Consider the following 15,420-nt stretch of genomic DNA (forward strand, 5'->3'; position numbering starts at 1 on the left):
GCGGTATCAAATTCCATAAAAACAACACTCTTCCTGCAGTTTATACTCATATCCAATATCTCATTTGTCACCGGGGGCATGCATGAAATGTTCTTGAATGAATTTGAACGTGCCAAACTGCAGTAAAAGTTGACTAATTAAAAAAGAAACACCCGAAATTACAAAATACTCCGAAGGTAATTTGGATAGAGTGGTGACGCTATGACGTCAATTGAATTATGTGCTATAACATGTCAAACGGAATCATGAAAGAAACGTTTAAAAAGCAACTTATGTAAACACCTTAATCATAGTATTGCAGATTAAGGCAAATAATTTGATTACTGATGTCCATCTAAATGAAGCTGACAAGACGCGAGTAAATAAACGTGACCATGTGCAGTGCTACAGTACTGCGTGGCACAGCACAAAATGGTCTAACACAAGAAAGACATGACCAGCAGGGGGCAGTTATGTAACATATTGAACATACTGAACTGAAATACCGAGAAGCCAGAGCATGTGAGCGGAGCTGAGCGGTGTGACGCTCTGCTAAGAATTTCGCTCCATGATTGCGCACTCCAGTCAATCGCTAACAGCCCTAAGCAAGTGATTAACATTCTACTCACACTCGCCGGTAAATCAATACTGCTCAGATCCCATTCCCATAAAAAAAATTCTCTATTAGGCAATTTTTTTATTTTTTTTGTAACTAAAAAATCTTAAATAACTGTCTAAAAATAAAGCATGCCGACAAAATTTGTTCCTGTTTCAAAGCGGCATTCCTTCCTGTGCTTTTTTCTTACAGTACAGTTTTTAATCATATTTTAAAAGGCCTAAGTGATCAACTGTGTATTTCATAGCCTATTTATTTAGGCAGGTGTGTGTGTTATCTTATACTTATCTTGTATGACTGTTAGCCCTTTTTAAACTACAAAGCTATAAACATAATTTGAATTACTAATCCACTTCCACGACCATGTCTTATTAATGCATATCCTTGTTTTAATTATTGTTATACTTTAATAATTAATTATGAAATCGAATAATTCATTACTCGATTAGTCCTACGAAACAAAAGAATTAACCTACAAATTAATTCATGGCATTTAAGCCTGAACAAAAGAACACATAAAATTCAAATCGAATAGGTTCTAAAATGAATTTTTAGTCAGTGTTTAAATATGGTTGAGCAGGGTAATAGATCCAGGAGCAGGGTTGAAGTGTGTAAAATAGAAAAAAAAAAATGAAAATGGATACTTTTCTCTAAAAATTTTAGACTTTTTACTTTTTACTAGTATTTTTATCTCTCACTGGATACAAATACATTCTTGTCGAAATTATTGCTGTTGCAGTAAATACCTGAAAATATTGTGATATAATTTTAAGTCTATACCACCCATCACTAGCATCTGCTCATCTTATATCATGTGTCTGACATTCAGCCACTGTGGAAAGTCACTGACTGGAGTTTTTAATTTGAAACTATAATGTGCTGTATGGGTTTGTTTTATGATGGATTTATGCACTTTTGAAAGCTTAAAAATAAAAGCCACTATCCAACACCATTAAACAGCATGGAAGAGCCAGGAATACATTTAAAACTACTCCAACTGTGTTAACCTGACAGAAAAAAGTCATATGTACTGTGAATGATTTTTTTTTTTTTTTTTTTTTTTTGGTGAGCTATTCCTTCGAGTGACTTTGAAGATGGTATGGTTGTTGGTGGTGTCAGACAGGCTGGTCTATTTCAGAAATAATCCACTGGGAGTTTCATGCCTAATCAACTCAGTGAACCCAGAGGGAAATGATCAGACAGGTTTGAGGTAATAGATAAACAATATCAATTAAAAAACATAATAAAACACAAATTACAATTGAGGTCTGCAGAAGAGCATCTCTAAATGTACAACACATCAAACCTTGAAGCAGATGTGCAACAGCAGAAGCACAAGAAGAGCACACTGGTGACACTTCTGTCAACAAACAACAGCAAACTAAGATTAAAATTCACACAGGCTCACTGAGGCTTGGAAAAAGTTTGCCTGGTCTGATGAGTCTCGGGTTCTGCTGCAACATTCAGTTGGTAAAGTCAGAAATTGGCATAAACAACATGAAAGTCTGGACGCATCCTGCCTTGTATCAACAGTCATGCTGCTGGTGGTGTAATATGTGGGGGAGAATCGCTTGCTTGGCACACTCTGGGATTCTTATTACTGAGCATTGTTCAACCACCGCAATCTGGGTATTGTTGACCATGCCCTCTCTTTATGACCAAAATGTACCCATCATATGATTGCTACCTCCAGCAGGATAATGCACCATGTCATCACAAAGCTCAAATCATCTTAAATGGGTTTCTTGAATATAAAAGCGAGTTCACTAAACTCAAATGGTGTCCACAATCCTCAGACCTCAATCCAGTAGAGAATGTGCTGGAATGGGTGATTTGCATGAGGAATGTGCAACTGACAAATCTGCAGCAACAGTGTGACGCAATTGTGCCAGGTGTTTCCAGCACCTTGTTACATCTCTGCCACAAAGAATTAAGGCAACTCTGAATGCAAAAAAGGTCCAACTCTGTAAAAACAAGGTATACAAAAATAAGTGGCCAAGTGAGTGTACAATGCACTTAACATCAAACAAAACATGCACAAATCACACACACATTCGGTTGGTACCACATGAGGGAGGCGGATATATGTGATAACAGTACATTTCCTACACATCAATAGTTTTAAGTCAACTTTAAATAAATTAGATTAGACTTGGGGATCTATTTTAATGATCTAGGTGCAAAGTCTAAAGCGCAAGGCATAAAAGTATTAAGGGTGTGTCCGAATACACTTTTGCTATTTTAAGGATAGAAAAATATGCTTTGGGCCGCGGCGCATGGTCTAACAGGGTTGTGCTTATTCTCTTAATGAGTTATGGGTGTGTTTTGAGCATAACATGCATTAAACTATTGAGAGTCTCATCTCATATTTCCTTTAAGAGTCAGTTGCATCACACCATGGCACATTTGCTATTTACATGGAAGACTTGTGGAAGTCAGTGGAAAAACTGAACTCTAAACTATCGTCAGCGTGAGGGTACAGAACGAGTCTCTTCCATTCAGCTTCTTTACTCTTCCTTTACTCTTTACTCCTTTACTTTTGTTGAAAAGGAAATGGTGTTGTATGCACTCCACTGAAGACAATTAGCCTACATATTTAATTTTGTTTGTTAAGCGCAAAGATTTGTTTCAAAACGTTCTAAATTCAGTTCTAATTTCCAGCAAACGAATAAATAAACGTCCAAACACACATCCCATTTTTATGTCCTATATGGTGACGCATACTTCTCCAAAACCCGAGAGGTGGACAATCTAAATTTGTTTTTATAAAAAACAAATATAAATATAGCTGCAAGCAGCAATTGCGGGGCCAAGCAATCAAGAGGCACAGTTACTAAGCAAGCCATGAGCAACAAGCTCTACAGAGAGAACCAGATCAAGTGAAACAATGAATTTTGAATACATATGAAGTTCATTTAAATGGAAATGTAAGCAAAATCTTAAGTATATGAATAGTTTATTGGTTTAAAATTTTCGACCGGTGGCACTGCTACCAAATGTATGTGATGTGATCAGTGTGAGATGACAATGACACACATTAAGTTTTGTGTCAATATGTATAAGCATTGCAGAGATACAGCCTCAGATGCAGTTAAGCATTGTACCAGCACAATTGTCGATGCAGTAAACAAAAGCCATTTTGCCTATCAACATAAAATTGATCATTTTCTGCAACATGGCCTGAAAATCATCCAAGTCAAATTTGGTGAAAATTGAAGGAGTTTGAAAAACTATGGTATCGAACAAAACGGACAAGAAGTTTGGCAGATTCAGGAATACTTGGTATCTACGTTGTCGGCTTGACCTAAGGAATAATTTGAGATCAAATTGAGCAAATGCGGTCAAAAGTTATTACCGAATTTGTGAGTTTCATTAAGAATGACTAATAACTATCTTATAAATCTTGACCCATAGGTGGCGCTGTCGCCCAATTTAATGGTGTGGTCAGTGTGAGGCGGAAATACTTAAAATTTGGTGTCATTATCTTTAACTATCGCAGATATAATAATGTCTAGAAAAAAATGTAATTTAACAGTTATTTTCAATTAAACTGTGTAAAAAATAGTACAATACTTATACACATAATAATGATATATGCAATATATGAAAATCTAAACAGCAGCAATATAGGGAACATTCCTATTATTCATAAATTGTATTATTCAAATATAAACAGTACATATATATTATATTTATACACTAAAATCTTTAGATGGCCACAAACACTGATTTACTGATGTCTCTCATCAGTATAATCAACCTGAAGACAATCAGTGATACTCACGCATTGCAACGTCAAAAATAATCTGCTCCCATTATAATCAACAAAGCTGTTTACTCTGAAACACAGTTTGCAAAGTACACTATAACTTTGTACTTAGTGATTTTTTCAGACAACAGATGCACAACACTCGAACAATAACAACTAACACATTTCCACCACCGCCATCACAGCCAGTGTAATATACCATTGCGCACTCTGTACATTCCACTATGTAAAATTCTACGTTTATACAAATGGATACTTTATGTATGAGTGCAACACTTATTTTGGTGTGTGTGTGTAATTGAACAGAAGCACTGCAGACTAAATCTAATGCATACGGCATTGGGCTGCACCGCCACAGGCTCTGTGTTATATTAACACTGACATCAGTGTACTGGGACCCACAAGGCACAATAACACCCTCTAACACACACATACACAGAACAATAACAGCCTGGAGCCAGGGGGAGGCAGAGGACAACCTGCAACACACATACACACACGTACGCATTACACAAATATATATGTAGAGATGAAGAACGAGAATTAGAATGGAAAGACAGCGAGAGGTCAGAAAGATGTGGTGGAGAATGCGAGCAACAGCAAAAAAAAAAAGAAAAGTCAAATAAACGGTTAAAGGACAGGAAGTGATGTCAAGGGGGAAGGTGGAAGAGTACAGTAAGTGAATGATTAAATAAATAAGTGAGACAGAAACACATTGACCTTCCCTCTCTACCTGTGCTTCGTTCTCCTTCAGCAACCGCTGTGTGCGCACTCCTCCCGGGTCATCGGTTAAATTCAGCATTACTATGCTCTTCTTTTCCCAGCCGATGAAGGACCCGTCGGTCAAACCCTCCACCACCGACAGAAAGTCCTGGTAGCCATGGTGACGGGTGGACACCACCGAGAAGGCCGTCCAATCATACTCCTCCAGTACCTCAAAGATCACCTCCAATTGGAGTGCGGTGGAAGAGCTGAACTGCAGGAAGATTGAGCCGGACTCCTGCGAAGTAATTAAAAAGGTAAACAACCACATTTCCCAAGAAAAAATACTTTTTTTTTTTTTTTCTGAGGAAACTTAGATCATTTTAGGTTTGTACCTCTAAGATGACCCTTTCCTTTTACTCTTTCCTTTGCTCCTTAACTTTTGTTGACAAGGAAATGGTGTTGTATGCACTCCACGGAAGACAATTAGCCAACAAATTTAATTTAGTTTGTTGAGTGCAAAGATTTGTTTTGAAAATTTCTAAATTCCGTTCTAATTTCCAGCAAACGAATAAATGAACAATCATAATGAAGTGTGGTCAAACAACTGAGGTATGTCCAAACACACGTCCCATTCTTATGTCCCAAATGGTGACGCATACAGTACGTCTCCAAAACACAACATGCGGACAAATCTAATTTTGTTTTTATAAAAGAAAAATATAAATATAGCTGCAAGCAGCAAATGCGGGGCCAAGCAATCCAGAGACACAATGACAAAGCAGTCCAGAGGCCATGAGCAGCAAGCTCTAAAGATAGCAATAGATCAAGTGAAACAATGAGTTCTGAAAACATATAAAGTTCATTTAACTGGATATGTAAGCAACAATATAAGAATATAAATAACTTATTGTTTTATAACTTTTGACAAGTAGGTGGCGCTGTAAGTAACAATGCCCTGTTACCAATCTTATGTGATGTGATCTGTGTGAGCTGACAGTAGTCCCTTTCATACATACAGAACTTTTCGGAAAATTATTAGGAATTTTATGGAAAGGGATTATGTGTGAACAGGCCCTTTTTGAAAATATCAGTAAATTTGTTCCGGCAATTTTCCGGAAAGAGAAGTTGTAACATTGCCGGTAATTTGCTGGAATGCTGAACGCATAAGAATAATTGCCGTTCACGATTAGAACGCGCTGAGGTGAGACGTCGACTCCAGCCAATCAGAACATTTATATGCACTTACATCTGCAATGATTATGAAAATAAAAACCTTTGAATATTCTTCCTTACACATTTAGCTGCTAGATGTTAGTCTGATAACGTTCTAAGTTCCTTCTTAATGCCAACTGTGGAAAAAATTATCAATAAAATGCTTATGCTAAACCGCTGTTTGTTTTCCTTCAAGCTTTGTTTTAGTTGCTTGACGCATGTGCATGTGAAGCAGTCAAACTTGTCCAATGGTAATTTACCATTATTATGTTTTAAAGACAGCTCAGGGTATCCTATGCACCCTGGATCCTATGCACTTCTCTGTTTCAGCTGCTGCCATCAGGACATCATTTTTTCAGTTCCTATTTACAGGACAAATAGAATTAGAAATTCTTTAATAAGGGTGGCTATTAGGTCTTTAAATGAGTCTAGCGAGGAGGGGGATGCACCTATAAAAATTACGTATTGTATGTTGTGTAGTAATATTTTGTTAATGTGTGCATGGAACTTACGGCACCTTGCTGCAACTTTAGTTTCCCTAAACTGGATAATAAAGTTGAGTCCGAGTCTAAGACATTGTGGGAACTACATTTCGAATGAATGGTTTCTAATGTGACACTCCACTATCGTAACAGCAGACAAAGCTTTACTTCTGCAGTGCAATTAAGAGGAAACATAACTGTTTTCTTTGACTGAAGACTATTTAGTGCCTCCATAAAGCATCATTGGAGTTTAATTTTTTATGAAGAGTTTCTGAGATATGCAGCCATTGTGGGAACAGGAGGGAGGCACTTCAGTGACTCAAATCGATTTAATTTGCAAAGGCATGGCGTCTGGAAGTAGGTCTGGGAGCATGTAGGACTCGATACAACATCATCAGAAGGGTTTAGTCTCATTTAAATATCTGCAAATGGAAAAACTGTACATCCTTTAGCTTTGGCTTCTTTTGCAAAATCGCAAAACCCACACCGAAGCACTTGAGTGAACACAAGAGGGGGAAAAAAGAGCAGACTATATGGCCTGCAGGGGTAATGCATGACCCTTGGCCTTGCTATTTACCCAAATGGATGTTAGTAATGCCATCCCTTCCTACAGTTATCGGAGTGCCCTGATCAGGCCTCGACAGAGACGATGGCAGCCCTATCTTTGTCCGTTTAACGCTCGTCCTCAGGCGGTACCATTAACAAACAATGCCCGTATAGCACTGCAGCAAGCCAAACACTATCTAGCAAGTGCTAGAGCTCATTAACACCAAGAGCTTGCAGAGAGCATTGTTTGTGAGGAATTTCTACAGTCAAAAGAAACACTAATATTGAAAAAACTAAATAAAAACAACATCGTCAAATAATTCAGTACAGCACAAATGCATCTGAAACAGGTCTGTTCTGAGAAATCCTCAGTGGACCAGTTTTATTATGCTATTAAATGGCATAGACAGTGCAGTTAATCAGGAAAAAAACACTACTCATTTCAAGAGAGCAATACTTCAGATACAGAATCAATCGTTCTACAAGAGCTTTTAAGGGATATTTGACTTAGTGTTTGCTGACACTAGCTTAAACCTCACAGGGTTACAGGAAATACTTCAAACTGTACACGTTTCTGTCTGTAGACTTTAATTCTGTGAGTTGGCACCAGTCTATATTGGAAGATTTCTTCCTTGAAATCCCAGTGAAATCGATACAAGAATTTGAGCCAGATTCATAGAACTGCGAATATAATCTCATTGGGAATAATCACTAGTTGATTTCTGATTTATATCCACTTAGAGTAAGATCACATTAGAGAAATTTAGGTTGTCAATAGTGTAGCAATGCATGAACTAAGGCTCAGACACACTTTCAATCCAATAAGCTTACAGAGATAAGGCAAGCTCACACTACATGACTTTTGGCTTGATTTTAAGGTTTTTTTTTTTTTTTTTTTGACAGATTTCAAAGGTTTGTGACAAAAAAAAAAAATAATAAAAACACAGAAAAATGTCATCTGGTGTTTATTGGAATCAACATTGCTCATTACATTTGAGCAGGTCAGCAATATGATCTGAGTCTTTTGACCAGACACAGATGCTGCAGTATTTTTAAACCTTTTTGATATTGTCACTTCCTGATCCTGAAGTGTGTGCAGTGTAATGAAGACATAGAACTAATCCAGCCAATCAGAAGTGCATCCAGAAAGTATTCATAGCGCTTCACTTTTTCCACATTTTTTATTTTTATTTTACAGCCTTATTCCAAAATGGATTCAATTTATTAATTTCCTCAAAATTTTACACATAATACCCCATAATGACAATGTGAAAAAAAAGATTCTATAAAATTGTTGCAAATTTATTAAAAAAGAAAAAAAGAACTTAAAAATCATATATACAGTACATAAGTAGTCACAGCCGTTGCTCAATACTTTGTTGTATTGGCAGCAATTACAGCCTCAAGTCTTTTGGAATGTGATGCCACAAGCTTGGCACACGTGTTTTTGGGAATTTTTGCCCATTCCTCTTTGCAGTACCTCTCAAGTTCTATCAGGTTGGATAAGAAGCAATGGTTTACAGACATTTTCAGATCTCTCTAGACTTGTTCAATATGATTTAGGTCTGGGCTCTGGCTGGGCCACTCAAGGACAGCCAGAAAAATCAGAAAAAGTGAAAAATCTGAAAAAGTGAAGCACTATGAATACTTTCTGGATGCACTGTGCATGGAACAATGGTCAGGGCATACCAAGGCAACAAATGGCCATGGGGCAGCATAGGAGTAGACAGATTTCTGCAGATTGTTAGCCCGTCATTGAGTCACAAGTTTATTTTCTTGTGTAAACGTTTGTAATTTTTTTTTTTATTTAGTTAGTTTTTTAATTATTTAAGTTTATTGACTAATTTGAAAATGTTCATATAATTTATTTAAAATACAGTTAAAATACTGCCTTAAAGTAGATCTATTATATGAGAGACTTGCTTTGTTTACCAAATAAGGGGATCTAATTAGATTTGCAATGTTAGCATTAAATAAAAGTTTAAAAAATGTTTTATTTATTTCATATATAAAGTTTTTAGTTATGATCCTCCAAAATCATTCAGCAAAAATCTGCAGATTCAGCAAAAATAGGAAAAAATTCACACAGATTCTGTCTGACCCTAGTCAACAGTGAGCAATGCTAAACATTTTGTCCAGAGCAGATGTTATTTGTATGTAGGATTTTGGTAGGTGATTAATCACAATATTGCAGGAACCTTTAAGGAGTTTAAATCTCCTTTAGTTTAGACAGAAAGCAGCTACTATAATTTCTTTCAAGAGATCAGTGATGGCTGAAATAATGCTTTATAAAACACTGAATCCAATTTTACTTATTTTTTCCTAACACTGCACTACTAGTGTCACTAATTTAAACAGGCTTATTAGTGATTAAGAATGTGAAACAGTTATATATAAGATATTTAAATTACTTTACCAATGCAAAAACTTTTATACCAATAATAAAAATAAATAAATAAATAAATAAATACATTTCATCTAATTTAAAGAGATCAGTTCAAATGTTAAAAATCTATCATCGCTCACCTTTCACTTGTTCCAAACTAGTCGTTTTTGGGTGAACTATCCTTTCAATGCCATAAAACGCCACTAAATCATCACTTTTTTTGAAAAGAGTAAAATGTTTATGAGCACTGCATTTAATATTGTAGATCCTAAATCATTGGGTTTACAAGCTTACGTAAAAATATATTGTTTTCATTTTTAACGCAACACCACTAGTGCCATAAGTTTATACTTGATGTTACTAGACTTGATGTTAAGTCTAATGTTGTCATCAGACTTAAGGCTCTATTTTACCGATCTAGGCACAAGTCCTAATTAAGGGTGTGTTCGAATACACTTTTGCTATTTTACGGATGGAAAAATACACTTTGCATCGTGGCGCATGGTCTAACAGGGTTGTGCTTATTCTCGTAATAATTTATGGGAGTGTTTTGGGAATAACATGCAATAAACCAATCAGAACCTCATCACCTATTCCCTTTAAGAATCAGGTGCGTCACGCCATGGCACATTTGTTATTTACATGGTGAAGTTTTTGTCACTAGCGAGAAAACAGTTAAACAGATCATCTGCAGCAAAAAATTTAAAGAACACGCCTCCTCCATTTGGCTTCTTTACTTTCTTACTTCAATACTTTCCTGAATAAGGAAACAGTGGAAACTCACTCCACTGAAGACATCCATTAGCCTACATTAGGGCTGAGCAATTAATCAAAATCGAATCGCAAAATTGCGATTAGCTTAATCACAAGAGTCTGTGACATAAAATATATATGTATTATGTAATTTACCCCTTCCAGAGCAAATGCATGATTGCTGTCTGTGTGAGATAGCCTAACTAGCCAACTGAGTACGTAGACTTTCGTTCTGCCTAATCAGAATTGCGCAACTAAACTAAAACAAACAGAAACGTGTGAACAATTGTGACATTGGCGTCTGCTGATTCAGAAGCATTAATAGAAAAATAATATCAAAGAAAAACAGCATTGGTAATATGAGAATATTTTGGTTTCAAAGTCAGACACCAAACAAAAACAGGTCATTTTTAGGAGCTGTCGCAGAATTGTTGCCACGGCTTACGCCCGATTCACACGGGCCATCAGCATCAACGCTTGACAGAGAGCGTGTCTGAAGTTGGGGCTGATGTAATGGTCATAGCAGTGTCAGCCAAAGATATTAGTTAGCAAACGGCTACTGTTTGAGCTGGTGTATTTGCATTCAAAGATCTGATTGGCTGACGCTTCCGTCAGCACTTGAAAAGTTGAGAAAGTCCCAGCTTCTGCAGCGAGCAACTCCACTGAAGCGGCGCAGATGGATCCACAATGCAGTTCGGCAATGCCTGACGTCACCTATTAAAATCGTTGATGCTGACGCCCTGTGTGAATGGGGCTTTACGGATTATTGACCTGAAGCTTGACTACAAAATTAAATTGCAAATTAAATCGCAAAATCTGTCAAAAAAATTGCAATTAGATATTTTTCCCAAATAGCACAGCCCTAGCCTACAAATTTAATTTTGTTTGTTAAGCACAAAGATTTGTTTTAACGCTATTTCTAAATTCAGTCCTAATTTCCAGCTAATGAATAAATGAACACTAATAACCAAATGTGATCAAAAAACTGAGTTATATCCAAATATCCCTTTCTTTTGCCCAATATGGTGATGCAAATCTAAACAAGCTTTTATTAAAACAAATATAAATATGTATATACTAAATATAACTTATAATAATAACAATATTATACAAATGCAAATTGTCATAAATAAACTGAACAAAAATTAAAAATGTCCCTTAACACACCTCTCTTATCAACCAGCCCTCCTATGAGTTCACAAATTGGCGCAAATGAATTTGCTATTTAACCAACGTGGCTCAAAACATCAAAATTAGGGTTGCGCTGGTCTGAAAATAGGAACAAAGTATGCCAAACAAATCTTGCGTATTATTATTTATATGAAATACTATTGTATGATAGAGCCCATAATATCACTCATCTTGGTCTCTCAGATGCTGATTGGCACTTTAAATTTGGAGTTAACTTTGTGAATAAAAAAGTTTTAGCTTTCTAAACTAATGGTCCCCTTACCAAAAGAAAAATAAAATAAAATCACATAATAAGGTGGCACAAAATAAGAATATGTGAATAACACAATAATGACAAAACTGTCAGACAAAAGCTTATAACTTGAAGTTGACAAAATTACAAGAAACCTTGTGTAGCAAAACCACAGTGATTCATGTAGCCTTGCAGTCCTGTAGAGTGAGCTAGCTTTTAGTCGAGTCAGCAAAATTGCATGACCAACATAAACACTGAAAATTCTGCTTGGGGAACTGCTGTATTGTATCTCACAAAGTATTCTTGCAGAGCAACAAAAACATGACCACATTTCAATTCAGTAAACGGCATTACCTGTGGTACCCTGCCCAGAGCTGCTCCCCCTCCCACAGCAACAATGGGGAGGCCGGTCTGGGCTGAGACGAACTCTAGCATCGGTGCCAGGGGGCCGGTGGCAAGCGGGAGGGGTCTCTCATCCTCATACACAAGTCCCTGAAGGGGTCTGGCTGCCAGCAGGTCACACAGTTGAGAGAGCAGCGTCCTGGGACTGCTGTCATTCACCTGCAGTCAATTCACATTCATGTTCACATTCACACCACATTGACCCCTGCAGTTATGAATGAACGCTCATGCTTAATTGCGCATATTTGTCTCTCCTTTTGTGTTCGCACTTCAGATCACAATTAACAAAGCATTCAGGTAAGACACTGAAAGTAAAATCACAGTCTACCCTGCAAAATCCTAGGTTTTTATATTATTATTATTGAGATTTTAGGCTTTTGGCTTTTTATATGTTTTTTTTTTCAATCTAGAGGAAACAAAGTACACTTTAAGTGTTTATTATAGAATTTTTCAAATTTGTGACTGAAGATTTCAATTACAAAACATATGTTTAAAGGTTGTTCTCTCAAAATGTTTTTTTTTTCTCCTGCAGAGCCATAAATCTCTGCTTCAGCACCACTTACATACACTCACTGGCCACTTTATTAGGTACACCTTACTAGTACTGGATTGGACCCCCTTTTGCCTCCAGAACTGCCTTAATCCTTTGTGGCATGTATTCAACAAGGTACTGGAAGTATTCCACAGAGATTTTGGTTCATATTGACATGATAGCATCGTGCAGTTGCTGCAGATTTGTCAGCTGCACATCCATGATGCAAATCTCCCATTTCACCACATCCCAAATGTGCTCTATTGCAGGGCTATTCAATTAGTTTGTCATGGGGGCCAGTTCATGAAAGACATTCCAAACGAGGGGCTGGAGAGATATGACTTGCAAAATAAGTGATGACACAACAGCATATGAGAGCTCATGTGCTGAATTTGTGCTCATAAAGACACCCACATTGACTTTTCCTACATTAAAATGTTACCATGTTGTGTTTTGAAACTGCATAACATCCATGCCTTGTACAATGTGGCTTTTTTACAAGCATAACCAAATGTTGTATTTCAAGGCACAAAATCAGTGTATTGCTTAAGTAGGCTTCTTCTATATTCAGACACATTCATATGTTCTGTTTTAAACTGCATAACAATTAGGGATGCAACGATTATAGATTGTGGTTGTATGATTATATAGTCTGAAGAATAATCATGGTTTCACAGTTATCACCATTATTAAGCATTTATTAAATTTAAAACACTACTAGTTTAGAAAAAAAAAACAAGAAGACTGCTTATATTTTTCAGTGTTGTTTATTGCTGCTCAGTAACCAAATACAGCACAAAATATTAATAAAAAAAAAAAATAAAATAGTCCATTTCTCGCTTACGACTTAAAAATAATTTAAAAAGTTTTTGATTTAAACATTAGTGATAATCTTACAATGAAAATAAATGACAGAACAAGAATGAATAAATAAAAATAACAAAAAATAAAAAATATATATTTGTCTAATATTAATTTTAAGCTATATATTAGCTAAGAATTTAAATGAACTGTTGTTATTATCTGAGTTCATACATACATAATTATTTTAATAATTTATAATTTGTAATAATTCATCAAACATATCTTTTGTTTACATTGCACTAAAAGCCACGCACAACTCTTACTACTACAGCGTGAGATCATTTCTACTGTGATAATTTCTCAACTGCAGGGCGCGTGTGCGTTAGTCTGCTTGCAAGCCATGTGCGCACCGCTCCCAATATGCGCACGTCTACATTAGAAACAATGTACTTGCAAGCGGAAAGGACGCAATATGTCAAAAGCTTGCTGCTATAGTTAATCCAATGCGTGTGTATATTGGCCTAATTTTGTTTAATTGCAGCAGCTTTTTTTCCATGCAACAGAAATGCGGCATTGTGAAGCCTTTAAAAAATAAAAGTGGGGTTAATAGTGAAATCGGCTAATCATTGCATCCCTATTAATGATATCAGTGCATTTTACAAAAGGCCTTTTCTACAAACATCCAAATGTTTTCAGCTGCTCGCGCCACTTGCTTAATGTCAGGTGACTCACTCTCTGCGCAGCCTTCAACTACAGCTTGTGCTGTACTGGACAGATGCACAACACTTCATAACTATTTAGTTCGACTGAACTAAATTTATTTTAGATGTCTTGGTCACACTATTTGGAGGGCCGGAACAAATTGCCACGGGAGCCGAGTTCAGTCCGCGGCCACCAATTGAATAGCCCTGCTCTATGGGATCAAGATCTGGTGACTTTGGGGCCATTTGAGTACAGTGAACTCATTGTCATGTTCAAGAAACCAGTCTGAGATGATTCAAGCTTTATGATATGGCACATTCTCCTAATGGAAGTATCCATCAGAAGAAAATTTGTCAAATTCTGTGTGTGAAGCTTGTGTGAATTGTAGTCTCAGTTTCCTGTTCTTAGATGGCAGGAGTGGCACCTGGTGTTGTCTTCTGATGCTGTAGCCCATCCGCCTCAAGGTTGGATGTGTTGTGTGTTCAGAGATGCTCTTCTGCAGACCTCAATTGTAACGAGTGGTTATTTGAATTGCTGTTGCCTTTCTATCAGTTGGAACCAGTCTGGCCATTCTCCTCTGACTTCTGACATCACCAAGGCATTTGCACCCACAGAACTGCTGCTTACTGGATACTTTCTATTTTTCAGACCATTCTCTGCAAACCCTCAAGATTGTGTGCGTGAAAATCCAAGTAGATCAGCAGTTTCTAAAATACTCAGACCAACCCGTCAGACACCAACAACCACTTAAATCACTTAAGTCACTTTAATCACCTTCCCCATTCTGATGCTCGATTTGAACTGCAGCAGATCGTCTTGACCATGTCTACATGCCTAAATGCATTAGGTTGCTGCCATGTCATTAGAAGTTTGCGTTAACGAGCAGTTGGACAGTGTACCTAATAAAGTGGCCGATGAATGTACACATGACTTGAAAGTTTTACAGATGGATATGTTCTTACATATTTTGCCTCATAGTACACAACATTTTTTTTCTACAAACAATGAAATTGTCATTTGTTTCTAGCTGTTTGTAGTGATATATGGAGTGCTAAAAAGAGATACCCAAAATCCCCTTTTGTAAAACCCTCTGTCCCAAATATGTCAGC

At 36.8% G+C, this 15,420-nt stretch overlaps 1 protein-coding gene across 5 annotated transcripts in view; it reads right to left on the reverse strand.

Annotated features, from left to right (window-relative positions):
* grin2db (glutamate receptor, ionotropic, N-methyl D-aspartate 2D, b) overlaps positions 1-15,420 on the reverse strand; it is a 297,610-nt gene that overhangs the window by 116,560 nt on the left and 165,630 nt on the right. For all 5 annotated transcript variants that reach the window (XM_073925936.1, XM_073925938.1, XM_073925935.1 and 2 more), the window contains 2 exons: positions 12,226-12,432; positions 5,098-5,364 (listed from right to left, as the gene is read on the reverse strand). In XM_073925936.1, the coding sequence (XP_073782037.1) occupies positions 5,098-5,364; positions 12,226-12,432 (474 nt within the window). The remainder of the gene's footprint in view (positions 1-5,097; positions 5,365-12,225; positions 12,433-15,420) is intronic.

This window comes from Danio rerio, chromosome 16 (assembly GCF_049306965.1).
Source record: "Danio rerio strain Tuebingen ecotype United States chromosome 16, GRCz12tu, whole genome shotgun sequence".
Taxonomy (NCBI): Eukaryota; Metazoa; Chordata; class Actinopteri; order Cypriniformes; family Danionidae; genus Danio; species Danio rerio.